At 48.8% G+C, this 17,405-nt stretch overlaps 1 protein-coding gene across 1 annotated transcript; it reads right to left on the bottom strand.

The window, feature by feature from the left end:
• Nucleotides 1-179: 179 nt before the first annotated feature.
• On the bottom strand, nucleotides 180-16,002 carry LOC140684706 (TOG array regulator of axonemal microtubules protein 2-like). The gene is made up of 12 exons (XM_072933443.1): nucleotides 15,860-16,002; nucleotides 14,622-14,792; nucleotides 12,388-12,520; nucleotides 11,796-11,901; nucleotides 10,992-11,227; nucleotides 9,331-9,483; nucleotides 8,057-8,174; nucleotides 6,996-7,099; nucleotides 5,388-5,592; nucleotides 4,018-4,234; nucleotides 2,876-2,962; nucleotides 180-646 (listed from the first exon to the last, which is right to left on the bottom strand). The coding sequence occupies exons 1-12, from the start codon at nucleotides 15,957-15,959 to the stop codon at nucleotides 411-413; spliced, it is 1,866 nt and encodes a 621-aa protein (XP_072789544.1). The 5' UTR covers nucleotides 15,960-16,002; the 3' UTR covers nucleotides 180-410.
• Between the last annotated feature and the right edge of the window lie 1,403 nt (nucleotides 16,003-17,405).

Genomic DNA, 17,405 nt, shown 5'->3' with positions numbered 1-17,405 from the left:
GCTGCACATGCACCCTCCTGCTCCTCTCCCTGCCCCACGGCTGAGCAGCCCTACAGCTCCAGGGGCTCTGGCAGAGCACAGCTCATTGCAGGGCACATGCAGGGCACAGCTGTTCCCTGGCAATGTGCACAGGCTCTCTGGGCTGCCACAAGAGCCTTCCTCCCACCAGAGAGCGGCCCAGCTCCCCCCTCACCTTTTTGTGAGGCTAAGCCATGCTCAGCCTTCACATTGTCCTCATCAGTCTGGAGCTGCTTCAGGGCCCCCATGTCACGAGTAGGAAGGGCGATGGAGAGAGCGGGGCAGATGCACACCCTTCCTTAGTGTTTTGTCATTCTTGGCAGATGGTAAAAAGTCACATCCGGAGTTGTCCAAGTCAGAACTTTGTCATCTTTCTGGAGAACATGAAACCTTCAGCAGCCCAAAAGTTTGGAGAGGTTTTCCTGCACGCGTGGAGGCTTGCTGGCTGCACACTTCTTCAGCTTGGTGCCCATCACCTCGTAGAGGGCCAGGGCAAGCTTGGTGGCCACAGTGCGGACGCTGGCGCTTCGGACAGGCAGCGCCTTGTTCTCCAGGAAGGACCAGAGCACGGGCAGGGCGTAGCGCTCCACGACTTCAGGGCTCCTGGCATAAACCCACTCCACAAGCACTGCCGGGAGAGAGGCACAGCTTCTTACCCACCAACCTCCATGCAAACAAGGATCTACCTCTAGTTTTGCTTCTTGGAAGCCTCTCTGGCAAAGATCAGTGAAATACCACACAGAGCCCCATGATCCAGAAACAGGCAAAGCAGCTGGTCACCCTTGAAACACAACCACCAATCCCTCAGGACTAATTTCTCCAAACAGAGCCTTGTCCCTGTGGCAGACTTTGTACCGTTACTAAATTATTTCACTATTTGTTTCTGCATGAACAATGAATGAAATGTCAAATTGCCTTTTATTGCCATTCAGAAGTTGTCTAAACCCACACTGAAGATTTGGAAATGCACCATAGGGTGGCGGTTGAGTGCTTTCTAATAAAAGGGGGGATTCAGATTTGTAACTTCCATGTAAAGTTCCAGAAGTCTAATCTGGCTCCCCTTTGCTCAGTGGCACACAGCAAAGGGCAGTATTAGAACACACTTCAATGCTCCAGCCCACCAGAGGTGGCTGCTGCTTGACAGCTACATTAGAAACATCGGTGACCAGCTGGTGTCTTTGGCAGAATGCTTTTGTGGCTTCCAACACGGAGCTGTTTCAAACCTCAGCGTGTCTTAGAGAATGACCCAGACCCCATTGCCATGGCATTTGAGCATCTTCATGTTTTAATGGCATTTCCCCTCCCAATGTTAGTGGCATTTTTTCTTACAATGTGCACTGAAATAGGGGCATAGAGAAAGAAAAATGCTACACAGGGGACTGAAATGTAACCAAAAGGCAAGTGTTTTCTCACATTGTCTCTGAAATCTGCTCTCTGCTCAATTTCTGAACTGAACTATATCAAACACAGACAAACATTTTCTAACAACAGGCTCCTTGCATGGCAGATTTGACTGAGAGATTAAAATCTGAAATGCTCTGGAGACCAGTCTTATTTTCTGATCAGGCCTAAAGTTATCTAGTAGCTACTTATTATTCTGTGGTGGAAGAGACTTCATTTTCTCTATGCTGTTAATCCACCAGCAGTGATCAGCACTGAAACAGCTCCTGAAAGTACCCAAACCCAATGCTGCTAAGCAGGAAAGGTGTAATGGTCCACATTTTAAAATGACACTTCATTTGAATTTAAATGCAATTAAAGACATTGGTCACTATGGAACTTGAGCAGAGAAAGAGCTGTCTCTTCCCACTAAACCTCAGAGAGGACATTTGCACTTTCTAAAGGAGTCCTCATTTTTGTTTATTCCTTTATCTGAAAAAGAGACCAAAATAACTGCAAAACTATATTCCCTATTCCTGGAGATCTACTTTATTCAAGTGCTCCTTGGTGGTGGTTTTAAAGAGCCTTTGACATTCCCAGTCGCTGAGCATGCCCTGTTCAGATTCATAAGGAAGACACAAAGGCTATGAAACCTTGTATTGAAAGATGCTGGCATAATTAGCAGTGTCATTAGCCCCAGTTAAAGCCAGGCTATCAGTTGTCTTCTCTACTATATATTGAGATTGTCATTTTTCCATTCCTTGGCTACTGCTGACACAGCAAGCTCCTCTGAGGAATCAATTATCAGCTGCATTTGTAGCTGATTTTGGACAGCGCTGACACAGGAAGAGGCTATTTGCACAGCCTGAAATGCTCAGTCCAGTGCCACTTCCACAGCACAGGCAGGCAGCCTCAGCACTCTGCTTCTGCCCCTCTGCCCCTGGAGGCTGCCTTGCACTAAATCCATGCAAGGATATGTGTGATAGACTCTAATAGAGTATATGATAGAGTGAGATACACCCGGTGTGGTGAGTTTTGACCTAAGCTGTGACCCCCAGGCTCCACATGGTTCAGCCTCAAAACTTGCCAGGAGCAAAACAAGAATTCTGTGAGAACACAACAAACTGATCCCCTGAAACAGCATTTGCCACCATTTTTCCTAAAGGGTCACAGATGTCCCTGAGCCTCCAAGAGAGGAGCCAGCTGGGCTGTTTTTAGCCCCTTCCTATCCTGGAGGTGGTTCTGAGGTGCCCCAGTGAGAGCTCAGCCCCGAGGCCGAGCGCCGCCCCCATCTCAGATGCTGCACAGCTCTGCAGCAGCCAGGGAAAACCTGCCAGAGACACCTGCCCTGGGCATTGGGCAGGAGGGACAAGCTCAGCACCTCCTGATGTGGAGGAGCTACTCTACTGTCTATTCCCAGGCATTCCCTGTAAATAATCCCTTGGAGGACCTCTTGGCTTCCAAGGGAAGGCCATACCTGTGATACACTCCGTGACAACCAGCAGAGCTTCGCCACTCAGTTGTCTCCGTTGGTTGCTGAGCTCTTTCATCAGTGATACTTTATCTACAAGTGAAACACACATTGCTGCTCACTCTTCCGAGGTCATAGCAGAAAGGACAGTGGGGAGGGAAAGGGCAGGGGCCACCCCATTTTATAAAAGAAAGTCATATTCTGCTGACTTTTGAATCCTTTTCTTCTTTCCTTCCAGCCTACTTGGCAGGGTTAAAAGTTCCAAAAGAAAAGCTCTCCTTTCACATTTGAAAATCCAAAGTTGTCTGCTGTACCAGGAGCTAAGTTAACACATTTCACATCAGGGATCTCAAGAGTTCACTTGCATGTAAGCAGTGAAAAGGTTTTGCATCCCACAGCAAAAAAGAAGAACTCCATCCTTGGGACACAGACAGGCACTGAGTCAGGCAGTTCATGAATTCACAGAGCAGCTGAGGTGGAGAAAGTGGAAACAGCCCCTGAAGACCTGCCTCCTCAGCACTCAATTTTTCAGGCATTTTCAGAGCTGACATAAATCTGTGTGGCAAAGGAATTTAGAGCCTCTCTTGCCTAATTAGGTATTTGCTAGAGCCACCTTGCCCCATGCAAAACAACATGTGGAACAAGGCATTATTGCCAGCTGCATTTAGACCAGTTTGTTCTAAGGAAATGAACTTGGTGAATCCTAAGTTGCCCTTTGAAAAAAGAAGACAAAGAAGAAAGGTGGAAAATAGGCAGCTAATGCCCGTAATGTAGAGCCTTCAAGGTGGATGCTCTGCAGAAGCTCTGATGGGCTGGTGTCCCTTCATGCCAACAGCAAAGCTGTTCATTTGGGAAGTCAGATGGGGCCCAAGCAAACTTTGCCTCTGAATTGTAGCAAAGCTGTAGTCCAGGACTTTCTCTTCAGATCAGCAGCACAGAGCCAAGGGCTCCTGGGACTTTTGGGGATTGCTGATCCCATTCAAGCCTCTTGGAGGACTGGTTCCTAAGGACTGCACCTCCACAGCTTCTGGTGGGTGTCTGCGGGAGCGTTCCACAGACAACAGCAGCTGTCAAGGCACTCAGCGTTCTCTTGCGTCGGAGAGACAGAGACGCAGTTGAGGAGAGTCCATGCCAGGGGTCAGCCTCACCTAAATGAGCAATGGATCCTTCCAGCGCTCTCACAGCTGCGGCACGAACCCCGGGATCCTTTGAGTTTAGATTCTTTGTTATTCCTTCCACCAAACGGATGATCACGGGGCTCAGGGCATCTTCCAGGAGGCCGATGATTTCTGCCAGCACGTCCAGTGCCTTCTGCCTCACTCTCTTATGCGTGTCACATAGTCTCAGGTCAAAATAATCAAAAATCTGCAAAGAGAACAAATAACACGAGAACTTGATTAAAATGACCTTGTTTGAAGAGGGGATGTAGAAATGAGCACTCAGCAATGTAAAAGGTGAAAGTCATCCTTCCTGTCAGGTCAGCCCTTGCATGCACAATTTCAGTGTTTTCCTCTGGGCCACTCGCTGCAATGGTTCTGCAACCTCATGCAGGTTGAAAGATTTTCATCTGTTTTGAAGAGGTTTGGCTGGGGACAGAAGAGTTCCCTGGATGTTTCTCCCCAGCTATAAATCATTCAATCAATTCCCTTTATTAATTGAAAAGACTACCTTTGCTTTACAAGAGTGGAAGCAGATATTTACAATGCCCGGGTTTCTACACAGTTGCCTCAGGTACTGAGGGCAATTATGATTTTGCCAAAACTATGGCTGGAGGAGATCTAGGTTTTCATTTGTTTGTCTCAGAACCCGTGTCTGGAGGAGGGCAGGGCTCTGATCAACTCTTCCAGGACTCAGACCATTTCTCTAGCAGGCAGACTTCTGAAATGCAATGTGCTGTACAGCTCTCATTAGAGCAGGCTCAGTCCCTTGACAGGCACCAATTTCTGGAAGAAGGGGAAAAGCATCTACTGGGAGGAGAAAGGATAGATCTGTCCTTAGCTGTTTTCCTCCTTTTCCAAAGAGAAAAAAAGGCCCCAAGAAGGCTGAGCACCATCTTTACGTAGAGGAATAGGCACAAGGATGGAAATGAGTAGCCAGAGTTGTGCCTGTGCCAGACAAGATGGAGTTTCCAGAAGTATCCTTTAAAAACATTTAGTTGAAACCAACCCAGCCTGAAACGTCTCTTCCCCACTCAAACCCATTTTTTGTCCAGAGAATAAGTGCCATTATTGCTTTCAATGGATGGATTCTCTTCACCTAACCCAACTGGGAGTAGGAGAAAGCAGAAAATTCCGTCATCATCTGATCAACAGCATCAATAGACAGCTGCCAGACAAATATAGCTGGACTGAAAAAACTTGTCCTGAAGCCTGGGACCTGAATTAAATTTCTCTGGGTAAGAGGGACCAGCCTGTCCCAAACAGCCAGGATGTACTGCCAAGACACACTGAATTAACTTTACTTCTCCAGGCCTGGGAAAGGAGCTGAAGGAATGGAACAATGAAAATACCCTACATACTTGGGTAATGTTAGTGGAGATGAGCTGGGGTCTGGTTTTGCACAGCTCTAGGAGGAGTGCCACTCCTTCCATCCGTATCTGAAACTCCTTGGCTTCCAGGAGGTGGTAAAGCTTCTGGAGCGGCTTCATCTCTTCCACAGCTCGAGGTAACGTGACCTGGACTTTTGCACGGTGTAGGAGGCGTCCATCAGAGGTAGACTCCACCCTGGAAAATAAAACCAAAATAGGACCTCTTGGTGATAATAGCTTCAGTTAATTGTGACCAAAAGACCTTGAGGAGCTTTCCTAGTGATGTGATTTCAAGCTAGAATATCATGAGGCTCTGAAGAACAACGTGAGCCTCATGCCAATCATTACAAGAGACAACCTGCAAGTAACATTCTCACACTGCTCACTCAGGAAAACCAAGGATGAGATGCATCTGATCTATCTTCAGATGGCTTCCAAGGCGCACTGGTCACATTGCTTTGTGGGGAAAGAGAGACACTACTTCCAAGTTTAAATGCCTCCTCATATGGGAGGTGTGTGTCTTATAATAAGGAAACACATCATTCTGGAGAAGAGTCTCTACACCAGGCATGACAATCTGGAAAAGTAGCTCAGATGCATTTGAACAGATGAACAGGGACGTATCTGAAGGATCTAGAAAATCAGTAACAGAGATAAAAACAGAAACCAGACATGCCAGAACTACGCTCACATTTTGTTTGCTTCCCTAGAGACCAGATCCACAGCTTAACAAAGTCTCTGGGAACAATTCTCCTGGATCAACCTGTCTCTTCCATGAGCACGGGCAGGTGCAAGCCATGCTACTGAGACACGTGGTCACTTTTCTGCCACTGCTGAGTGGGACAGCGCTAAATAAATCCCCTCTGTTATCAGAGGAGAACAGGTACGAGCAGCTCTGCCACTAGCATGAAGAGACAGCAAGGACCAAATTCCTGTCTTAAATGCTGATTGCAGCACAGGGGGAAATAAACCAAACATGCTGTCCATCAAGTAAACTATATGAAGGACAGGAATATCAAGACAAAAAGTCCACATTGACACACCTGTTGGCCAAAGTTGCTCAGGAATTCCCTTACTACTACTACTATTACTACTACTCAAACTTCGTACTGTTTGAGGGTAAAAAAACCATGAATCAGCCAAGCCAAACCACATGGATGAGAACTGTATCTTTGGGGAATGGCATCTTGTTTCAAGACTGGGACTTCTCATAAAAACACCCATCTAAAAAAAGACAGAAGACCACATTGGGATTAAAAAAGAACACCCTGGTTGACTTTCCTTGTTCCAAGTCAGCAGCAGAAACTTGGCCCTCTCCTAGCCTCCACAACAGTGCCCTTGCCACTGCACTGGATCATCTGAGCTGCTACCAATGGGTGTCTTTTTGTCACACAATTTTTGTGGAAGCCCTCCAGAAAAGTTGTGTTCAGCATAATGCAGAAATAGACATTTTTTATCCTAGAGCATTTGTAGGGAAAGGAAAGAATCTCTGGCACTGGTCATCTCCAGCAGAAAGATTTTCCTGAGGAAGAGGCATGTAAAGCACATGTCATGTGCTTTGTCACATCTAACAAAAGTGCTCCCATCTGACAAAAGTACCGATTGCTAGAAGGCAATGTGGCCTGGGGCTTCTTTGAGCCGTCGCTCCCCTTTTTCGCCAGGTTCTTCACAGATGGCCGTTCAGCCTTCTGGTTTTCCATCCCCTACAAAGACATCAAGAAACTCCATGAATCTTTAGAATATAAAATAGGAAATTCCCTAGTTAGAACACAAGTTAGAACCAGGACTACTGCTACCAAGCCTTAGGGAAACATTTCCTAACTTACAGAAATAAATGGACCAGAGATTCAGTGATGCCAACTCTTTGTTTACAATAGCCCAAGGCAGGTTATGGGTGCTATCATGCAGCAGTGAGAGCAGTCTAAAATCCCAAATTCATTGGTCTCGAGCATAAATGGGAATAATGCAAACCGGTAGGCAACGAGTGTTCTCAATGGAAGCAGCAGATTTGGACTCTTTGGGGGTTGGCCCACTGTGTTGGAAGTTGATTTGGTTCAACACTTACTCTCCCTGCTCCTGCACAAAGGCACACTCCCGTCTCAAATGTAGATAAAAAGAATAAAATCCCCCCCCAAACAAACAAATTATTTCCCACTGGATGCTGTTGAATTCACCAAGCCTCTTCCAGCTCCACAGGGCTTGACAGCAGGGCAGTATTCCCAAAAGACAGACAGTAATTGCAGTAATCAGGATTGACTTGGACATCTTTTGTATATTTGGAAATGTTCTTGGCACCACTACTTCCGGTGTCTTTTGCAAAGACACTGTTATCCTCAGAAGCACTATTCTCACTTAACTGCTTTACTGGGGGCAGAGTAGGGAGAGCGCCGTGGGGCCTTACCCTTGGATGTGAACCCATTTTCTCCTCTTTCCCTTTCCCCTTTGTGATATTCAAAGAATTCAAAACCCCACTTTTTCCCTAATAATATCAGTTCCTCTGTGGTCTGCAGATGAACAGGCTGGGGATTAACAGCTCATTCCCAGGAGCAAAATGATGCAGCAGAAGAGGAATGAGGTAAAGTCACATCGGGTATGTTGGATCTCATATTAGCAGTGGCAATACTTGCACAAAGGAGACACTGCTTCTGCCAAGCGCTTACTTTCTTCTTAATTCTTGTCAGGATAACTTCCAGGTCATGGGTGGAAAGAGATTGTTCCAAAAGCTTTTTCAATTTGGGATTATTCAGCAGCATCTTCACCATCTCCTGTCCATAATGCCTAAGGAAGGAAGGAAGGAAATGAAAAGTGAACAAAGGAAGAGTGTTAACAGAAGCAGCTGATAGCTTAAACTGATCAGGTGCAATCCTTGCAAGAGAAGGCATTACCTACTCAGCAAAGAGGGAGATTTACTTCACTTGACACTGCACAGTGTTGTCAGCTGAACACAAGGGACAAGAGGAGAATGTGGGGCCACAGAAAAATACCATTTCACTCGGAAACTGTGGGTGTGCTTCTGTGGGATCAAAGGATCCCAGGGAACAGGCAAAACACATCTGCTTCGTTGTCAGAGCCTATTAGCAGTCCTGCTGCCATTGCACAATAATTTGCCTTTCTTTCACTGGCAGGGAAGCCAGAACAAAACACCTCATGCTTGCTTTGGATTATTCTATACTATATAGAATAATCAGGGGCAGGGGCAGATAGTTGCTCTGGTGTCCTTGGCAGCTATTAATGGCAATTTCATCATCAAAGTAAGGGGATTTTGGTGGTTTGGGTTGATTTTGCCACTAGGAAACCACAGATTTCTTCAAGAAGAAATTTGGAGGTCACTGAGCCACAGATGACAGCATTCTACCAACCTGCAGAAGTAGTTTAGAAAGACTGAATACATAGGCTAAAGACCTCTGAGATATTTCTAGGGAAGTCTTAAGTTAATGTGAAATAGATGTTTGGGATCCTTCAGTGATGAACATTAGCCAACACGTTGGCTTTATCGTCTGTACCGAAGGCCAATCAAAACTTTTTGACTGGCTAATCGGAGCTCTTTGGATCTCAGTAAAGAATCCTTCAAGTCACAGGAAGTTGGCAGTGCTCCTTCTTAGTGGCCAAGCTCAGGTTACCCACTACAGTCATTTCCCCAGGCAATCCAGAGCAGTGGTCACAGCACCAAGACTGACAGAGATCAAGAAGTGTTTGGACAATGCTCTCAGGCACATGGAGTAACTCTTGGGGTGTCCTGCACACAACCAGCAGCTGGACCTGATTACCCTGATGGGTCCTTTCAAACTCAGCATATTCCATGGTTCTCTGACCCTTATCCACACTGTGAGGTAACTTAATGTTGCCTTTAGTTTCCACTCCTTTGTAGTTTTACCTTTTACAGCCAGACACAAAACCATGTTCCCGTTTCAGGAGGTGAAATGAAGATCATTACCTTGTGTCCTGGTGACAGTCCTGAGCAAGTGTCCCTGCCACGTGGGCCAGTGTCTCAGCCCTGGCTGTGCCTGCCAGCTTCGTGACTCCAATTCTCTGCACCAAGGACAGGAGGAGCTCGGCCGCGCACTTCCGCACCTGGACGTAGCGGCTCCTGGGAAGAAGAGAGCAAACGCTGGGCACAGGGAGAAGGAGCAAGAGCAGCACAGGCCTTGGCCAGAGCCTGCTCCCTGTCCTTGCTGGGGGAACGAGGCCTGGCTTCTCCCTGCAACTTCAGACACCTGTAGAAGCTTCTGTCCTCAGATAAACACAAAGCTAGCATTGTACAGAAGGACTGCCTGCAAGGAAGAGGGAGGAATTCAGTCTCCCTGCACCATCTGATACTCCATTTCTTTCCCAGTATTTACTCAGAGAAAGATTAAAGGAATTGAATACATATGAATTATTTAGAAATTAAGGACAATTCATGCTGACCCATCAGACGGCCCCCACTGCACAGAGCTGCAGCAGGATGAGGCTCTTTCCACCCATTCATCCCCAAATCTGCAGACCTTTGGAAAAAAACAGCTGCAGGAAAAACACGCTGTAGGGCGGGAAGTTGCCAATATCCAGCAATGCAGCCTCTGTCTTTTGTAAAGATTGGCAAGGGATACAGCTGAGTGTTTTGACCCTATTCCAAAGCTGAGGAAAGGGTGGCAGGCATTTTAGCCAGGTTGTCCTGTTCTAGAGACTGTCTCTTGGGACCTATCAGGCCCAGCACCAACACTTAAGGCAGCATTTGCTTCAGCTGTCCCATTGCACTCAGCCTGTGAAGGTGCCTGTAAATTGATTCATCATCTCCAGGCTTACCTGAAACATCAGTTTGAAATGAAAGTAGAGCTCTTAGGCCAGGACAGTCCTACAAGCCTCCTTTTGGCAGGAGCTGCACCTGCTGTGCAGGCTGTGCCACACCCAGCACATTCTCCCCCATGTGCTGCACGCCCCAGCAAGTACCCTCCGTATTTCTCACGTTAATTGCATCATGAGGATACGTGGTTTTTCCCAGCGCTGCAAAATACCCAACAGCGCTGACAGCTGCGATTGCAATTGTCCCTCTTCCAAAAAAAGCACAAGGCTTTCCCCTTGGCCTTTGCAGGCACTTTCACTTCCCCAGCGGTCACCACGTCTAGGAAAATCTGACAGACTGGGAGAACTCCAGGAAGCAGCAGGAAGCTGAGTCAGAGGAACTTTAGACTGGATATCAGGAAAAGGTTTTTCCCCCAGAGGGTGCTTGGGCATTGGAACAGGCTCCCCAGGGCAGTGGTGACAGCATCAAGCCTGACAGAGTCAAAGAAGCATTTGGACAACAATCTCAGGCACTTGGTGTGACCCTTGGGCTGTTCTGTGCAAGGCCAGGAGCTGGACTCAATGGTCCTGATGGGCCCATTCCAACTGCCCCTATTCTACAGTTCTGTGATTCTGAGAGCGAAGAGGCTGCAGGAGGGCAGAAATAGGTGCCAAAAGGAAAGAAATGAGGCTGATAAGAGAATCAAGTCCCTGAGTTCACAGAAGATGCAGGATACAGGACCCTTCCCTCCCACCATTCCCAGTCTCTCTCTCTCACCCCTTCCCCCACCCACACAGGAGAAGGTGAAGAATATCACTAAAAGAAGAAGAACCTACTTGACTCCCTTGTCCATGAGAACAGTCATTGCTCGGGCAGGAGTCACCTTCTCTACCATGATCCCCAGAGCCTGACAGGCTGCCTTCTGAACAAACTCTGGGGAGTTCCACACCATGTGGAGAAGGACCGGAGCAACCTCATCCACCTCGGAATCCATGTCCTTCCTCAAGAGTGCAAACAGCTCTCCCAGAGTGACGATTGCAGAGCAAGACAGCTTTGACCGGAGGCTGGTCACCTGGGGAAGTCATGAGGGGAAACATAAGAATCACCTTGAAAACAAAACCAGTTGCCTTAGACAAAACTCCCGGGAAATCACAACACCTCCCACTTTGTCCAGAGGAGCAAAAAAGCACAGTAAGAGCAGAAGAGCCCAAGCACAGAAAGGTACTTACTCTGGCACCAAATTCTGCCCTCAGACCTGCTTACTGCAGGCATAAAAAATATATTTCACTGAAGTGTGCTACTTGACCCTTCTCTAATATCAACTGCTTTGATTTTAGGGCCTCTTGTTTGAAAAAGAAAGAAGCAAATTAATGCAAGGGCTGCTTTCAAACCATAAAGGCACAAGTCATAAAGATAAAAGACTCAGGTGCTCCTGTTCAAAAAAGCAACACCTCTAGCTGAAGCACTCAGACAGGAAACAGAAAACACAGGCTCAGGTCTACAGACTAATTTGCAGTGTTGAATTACAGCTTGGGCAGAGAAGGCACACCCTAAGCACACAGGGAGATGAGCAAGCACATACCTACTCTACACTCTACCGTGTATGAAGTGTGCGGGACAGTTCAGAACAATGTTCTCACCTCGCTGGTAACTGCCAAGCAAATCTCACGAAGTCGACAAAGCAGGACTTCTGAATGGGACTCAGCCAGCTGTTTGATGATGCAGAGTCCCTTCTCCTTCTTCTCCCTGAAAGGCAAGTACCAAAAAGATTGATTTTTCTCTACCCAAGAGCTAGGCAGCACCCTCTGAAACGACCAGGCTGGCAGCTCAGTCAAACCACTGGGAGCAGAGAGGAATCTCCCTCAGTCCCACTGGGCCAGTGGCCCAAGGCACCCAAGCCTGCACTCAAAACTGCTGCCATCCTGCTTCTCCCTTCAGCCAGCAAATCATCTCGTTCCAGGGCTTTCTCTCTTCCCTCAAGATTTCCTCTGCAGCCCCGTGGAGCAGCAGGCAAAGCGAGGAAACAGCACGGACCTGCTGCAGCTGGAGCACTGCTGCAGAGCAAGGCCGAGAAAAGGCTGCTCTCAAATCTTTATCTTCTCACTGCTCTGCAGTGGTTTCACCAGTGCCCTTTGGCCCTCTGGGCTCTTGGGGCTCAGAGGCAGCAGCAAGACACGCGTCTAACCTACCTTAGTGCTAAGAGGGACGCAGAGTGAACGGGGCCTTTCTTACCAGTCATCGCTGCCGAGCAAGGACAGTGCCTCCTGCAAGGACTGCTGTGGGGCTGCAAAAGCCGCGTCCTTCTGCCCAGTCCCACGGCGCGGCTGCTCTCGGCGCTGGGCACCAGCGGCCATCTCCGAGGTCACTGTAAGGACAGGGTCGGCCATGGGCGCTGCAGCCCCGGGCGGGGCACCCCGCCATGGAGCGGCCTGCAGCCATCTCCCAGCCAGGGCTCCACGGGCACACACGGGCACTGGGGCAGAGGCTTCCCTGCTGTCGGGCACCTTGGGCTCCTTGCTTTCCCCCAGCCTCCCCGGCTGGGCACAGCTCCAGGCTAAACCTGCCCATGGCCCCGCAGCGCCAGCTCCGAGTGCCACAGGTGCCACAGCCAGCGGCAGTTCCTGCGGCCGCAGAGCTCCCGCTCCCTGCCAGACAGGGCCGGCAGCAGGACTGGCCGGCCAGGAGGGAGCCCCTCAGGTGCCTCTCTTGTCTCAGCGCCCTGATTTCCCCCAGCCCTGAGGATGGGGCACTCTGCAACTCCCTGAGGAGAGACCTGCAGCTGCCTGGCCACAGCACCGAGCCAAGCCTGAACAACCCAGCCCTGCTGGGCCCGGCTCAATCCCCACGGAGCAGCTACCAGGGAACAGCCACACCTGACCCTTCCACCTGACAGCGCCTCTGCGTCCACTGACCTCAAATATCCTAGACAGCAGGCAGCTGAGTGCACATACATTTAGCCTGCTATTGGGAAGGGAGTAATTTATGGATTTTGTTCTTTTCCGAGCATCATGAACCTTTACTCTTTCAGAGGTACACACTGGCTGTATTTCAAAGATGCTGAGGTGAAATTTATTTGTCATCAAATGGATGTGTTTGCATACTGTGCAATGCCTAAGCTTTCTCTTGCCATTTCCAGTCTAGATGGTTGATAAAAAAGCCTTCCAAATGAAAACTGGGGAAAAAAGAATGCAAATACCGATGCAAATTGTTGGCAGATGCACTCTCTTGATAAAAAGTTGTCCTGGGTTTGCCTTAATTGAATTTTTTGGTAAGGAAAACAAATTTACAAGGTATGAGAAAAATCAGATGATAAATGCATTTCTTATGAAACCCATTTGTCATCAAAAGCACTGTCAATCAAAAATTTCATGTCGTACACTAAAAAGCTCATTTTCTAATGTGTAGATGAATACATTTGAGCTGTCTTTTTAGACATGTTGGAGTATAAATATTGCACAGAATCTTGACAAACTACTCTAGACTGTGTAGGGTTTTTGGCTACCTTGCATGTTCTCACAGAGGGACCATAACATCAAAAATATTCAGACAGGAGCCAATCTGGGTGTCACTGACACCCAGCCACTGACATCAGTGATGGCCCTGCAGAAGCATGTAGACACACACATCTAGAGTCACTATGGATGGAGAGCCACGTCAGGCTAGTTCTGCTCAATTCTGAACATGGAAGCAGCATCACTAGAAAAGAGCATTCCAAATATCATTCCTAGCTCCCTTCTTCTTATCTCACCCTACTTGGGATCACAGTACAGCAGGCTACCCACAAAGGAGAGACAAGAGCCACCAGGGACTATCTGCTGGGTGTTTCCTGCAGGCAGCCAACAGCCTGGGAGCAGCAGGCAGCCCCTCGTGCCTGTCATCTGCTGCACACAGCCGCTGTGTTTGCTGGGTGGCACAGGAGGCACTGCTTGTTCCCTCCTGGCATTGCAGCCCGTGGGATGGTGGCAGCGAGGAGCCATCGGGCACTTCTGGGAGCAGCAGCACGACTGCACCGAGCCGCTGATGGCCGTGCAGAGCCAGCCCTTGCTGGGAGAGCAGAAAAGCTGGCTGCAGGACTGGACAGCAGCACAGGCAGAGGGCCCAGATGGTGAGTGCACAACTGATCCTGGTGGTTCTCGGAGGTGCATGGTGAGCACACCCTGGCAGACTGCCCTGCAGCTCATCCCTGCAGGCACAGCAGCCTCCTGGCACCAGTTACCGAGATGGGCAAAAGGCAGAGCTTAGGCCTTTACCACGATTTCATTCAGCTCAACTTTCCAATGGATTTCTAGAACCAACTGCTACAGTACGACCAAGCTGGAGGAACTCCAAAGTAGATTTGATGTTCAATCTCAGGACAGGCTATGAACCCGAGGTCCCAGCTGTGCTGGCTGAGGCAGGAGGCAGTTTGTGCTCCTTGTGCAAGGTAAAACCCATGCAGGGAAAAAGCTGCCACGGAGCAGGCTTACCTGTGGAGTTGCGTGGGAAGCTGCCATCCCCATGGATGGTGGACGTACTGGGCAGTAAGGGCACGTTGTCCTGCTTCCTCACAACCTGCTTCTTCAAGTCACTGCCAGGGTGTTTTCTCTGCCCACTAGCAGCTGTGCCATCGACAGGTGGTAGCCTAAAGCCTGCAGGGACTAAAAAGGAGCTTGTAAGTGGAGGGTGCTGGGCAGGGTGACAATGGAAAGCGCCAGGAAACTTGCCGGAGGTGGGTAACATCTCTGTTACCCCAAAGAACTTCAAGTATAACAATGGCACACTAACAGTGGACAGTGATCACAGAATCACAGAATATCAGAAGAGTTTGGGTTGGAAGGCACCTTTAAGCACCATCTAGTCCAACTCCTATGAGCAGGGACATCTTCATCTAGATCAGAGCCCCATGTGAACTGGCCTTGAACACCTTCAAGGATGAACCAACAACAGCTTCTCTGGGCAAACCCTTCCAGCTTTTCATCCCCTTTAATTTTAAAAAAAATTCTCCCTAATATATAATCTAAATCTACCTTCTTCTAGCTTAAAACCAAACTGCAGTGATGCTTCCCCTAAGAAACAAGGAAGACCCAGTATTGCTTTGCTGTTGTTTTCCTGCTCCAGAGGCTGTCAGGGGAAGTTTCCAAAAGAAAGTGCAGATAGCCTTGCGTGCTGCCTCCTGAGGGCCCTGCTGCCGCCCTCGGGGCAGCGCTCCCAGCCCTGCAGTCAGAGCCCTGGGCCGGGATTCAGTCGGGAATGCTGCTTGCTCCTGGGGCTACAAGAGCAGCACTGGCTGGGGGCTTCAGCACAGCTCAGCAGTGCCAGCTCCTCAGCAGGGAGCGGCAGGAGGAGGAGCTCTGGTGTTTTCATCAGAAGGAGCTGGACTTTGTTTCTTCCAGGTTGCAGCCTGGTTGAAAAGCATTCTTTTGGACTTGCCTTCCCTGGAGGCTGCTCTCCAGGAGAGAGTCTGAAGCCCCAGTGTAGTTTGCAAGACAGAATTTTCTACTCTGAAAGACTTCAGAGGTGAAGGTGGGAAGCTGATATTCTGTTACTGACTCAGCGAGGCCATGGGCAAGACACTTCATGCTTCTGTATTTTTCTTTGGGAAACAGAAATAAATCCTATGCAAGCTTCCACCCAAATGCAAGCCAAACAGCCTCCCAGTCTGATTGCAACACTGTGCAAAGGGCAAGCAAGGTCAGAAAGGACCACAAGTGTAGCCACCACTTACTTGCTTCAGCTGCATCCCCAGGCTCAACTGGCTGAGGAGGAAGTAGCAAGGATGTTTGATTTAGTCTCCTTCTCTCCAACTCTTTCTTCAAAAGCTCCATTTTCTTCCGCTCCAAGTTCTTTTGAGCCAACTTGCAGAGTGCAGGACGGATCTAGGTGCAATGGAAATACATCACAGACTGTAAGCAGAGACACACAAACCAAACACATCATCTCATCAGGAGCACAGAGTCCACAGTGCCACAGGCTTCAGTGCAGCTCCATAGACATTCCAATAGTTTCAGAGGAAGGTCTCCCATCCTCACCCTGGCAATTACACACAGTGAGGTGAAACACTTCAGTGCCATAACCTTCTACTGCTGCCACTGCAACCTCTGTCAGGAAGGCCTGCTTGAAGCATGAAAGTCATAGGAGTGCCCCAAGACAGATGAAGAGCTCACATGGCCAGTGAGCAGGCAGTTCAGTTCCTACAGGCCATGGCAGGAGAATAAACACCATGTGCAATACCCCGGAAGGAGGGGTAATGAGCTGCTGCTTAACACTCATGGCCAGGAATTGCAGCTGTTTCTCACTTCCTGCCTTCTGAAGGACTCGGCTCTGAAGGGCTCTGGAGGACTTGGGCTCTGAGACCGCGAGACCAAAAGGAGGATTCATGTGAAAACAAGTTGCAGAAACACTGATGTTCATGAGCAGAAAACTTGAGAAGGAGAGGGCTGTGAGATGCAGCCACAAAGGTATCCTGGAAAAGTCAAACTCTCCCATTTTATTTTGCAGCCTTGCTTACACTCAACATTAGAACCTTTGCTTCTCTGCTTCTGAGGATGCACTTTTCCCACGTTCACTGATGGGTAGTTTGCTCTGCCACTCAGAACTTCTCTAAAAGAGCCTTTGCACATAAAGAATGCTTCTGGCATGACCTTAGCACCATCCCCAAACCAGTGACCCTGGTTGGCACCACAGGAAATAGCCAAGCAATTGCTCTGTAGCTGTCCAATAGATTCCCAAGATAATCCCCATCCCCATCTCCCAAGGGGTGGAAGATGATGATTTCCAGTGACATTTTGGGCCAAGCACTAAAGAGCCACTGGAAAGGAAGTCTGCTCATCCCTGTGCTCACCCCTTACCTTTCCAGAGCTGTCCCTCAGGTCACTGTCACTCATAAAACCAGGACTGGTGGGATGATCCAGCTCCTTGGCCTGGCTCACTGGGAGGCCTGGTAATGGAAGCAAAGGTTCATGTAAATCACTGGAAGACTTCAAGCCCCCAAAAACATAATTGTGGGCAACAGGCAAGACAGGTTCCAGACTGCAGAGCTTCCATAAAACACAGAGATTGGGATTGAGAGCAGCAGGGTACATATGCCTCGAGTGTCATGGAAGATTTCAAGTTGAAAGCATTGGCTGACCCAGATGCAGCAGAGACCGCATTTTGTCTGGCACAATTCCACTTGTCAGGGATCAGGAAAGGCAGGGAGGGAGGACAAGGCAGAAGGCATCTCCTCCCCCAGCCTCAGCCTGCCACTCTGACACAGACAGAGAGAGCCGGGG

Source organism: Taeniopygia guttata, chromosome 9 (assembly GCF_048771995.1).
Source record: "Taeniopygia guttata chromosome 9, bTaeGut7.mat, whole genome shotgun sequence".
Taxonomy (NCBI): Eukaryota; Metazoa; Chordata; class Aves; order Passeriformes; family Estrildidae; genus Taeniopygia; species Taeniopygia guttata.
This window is presented reverse-complemented; position numbering and strand designations above follow the sequence as displayed.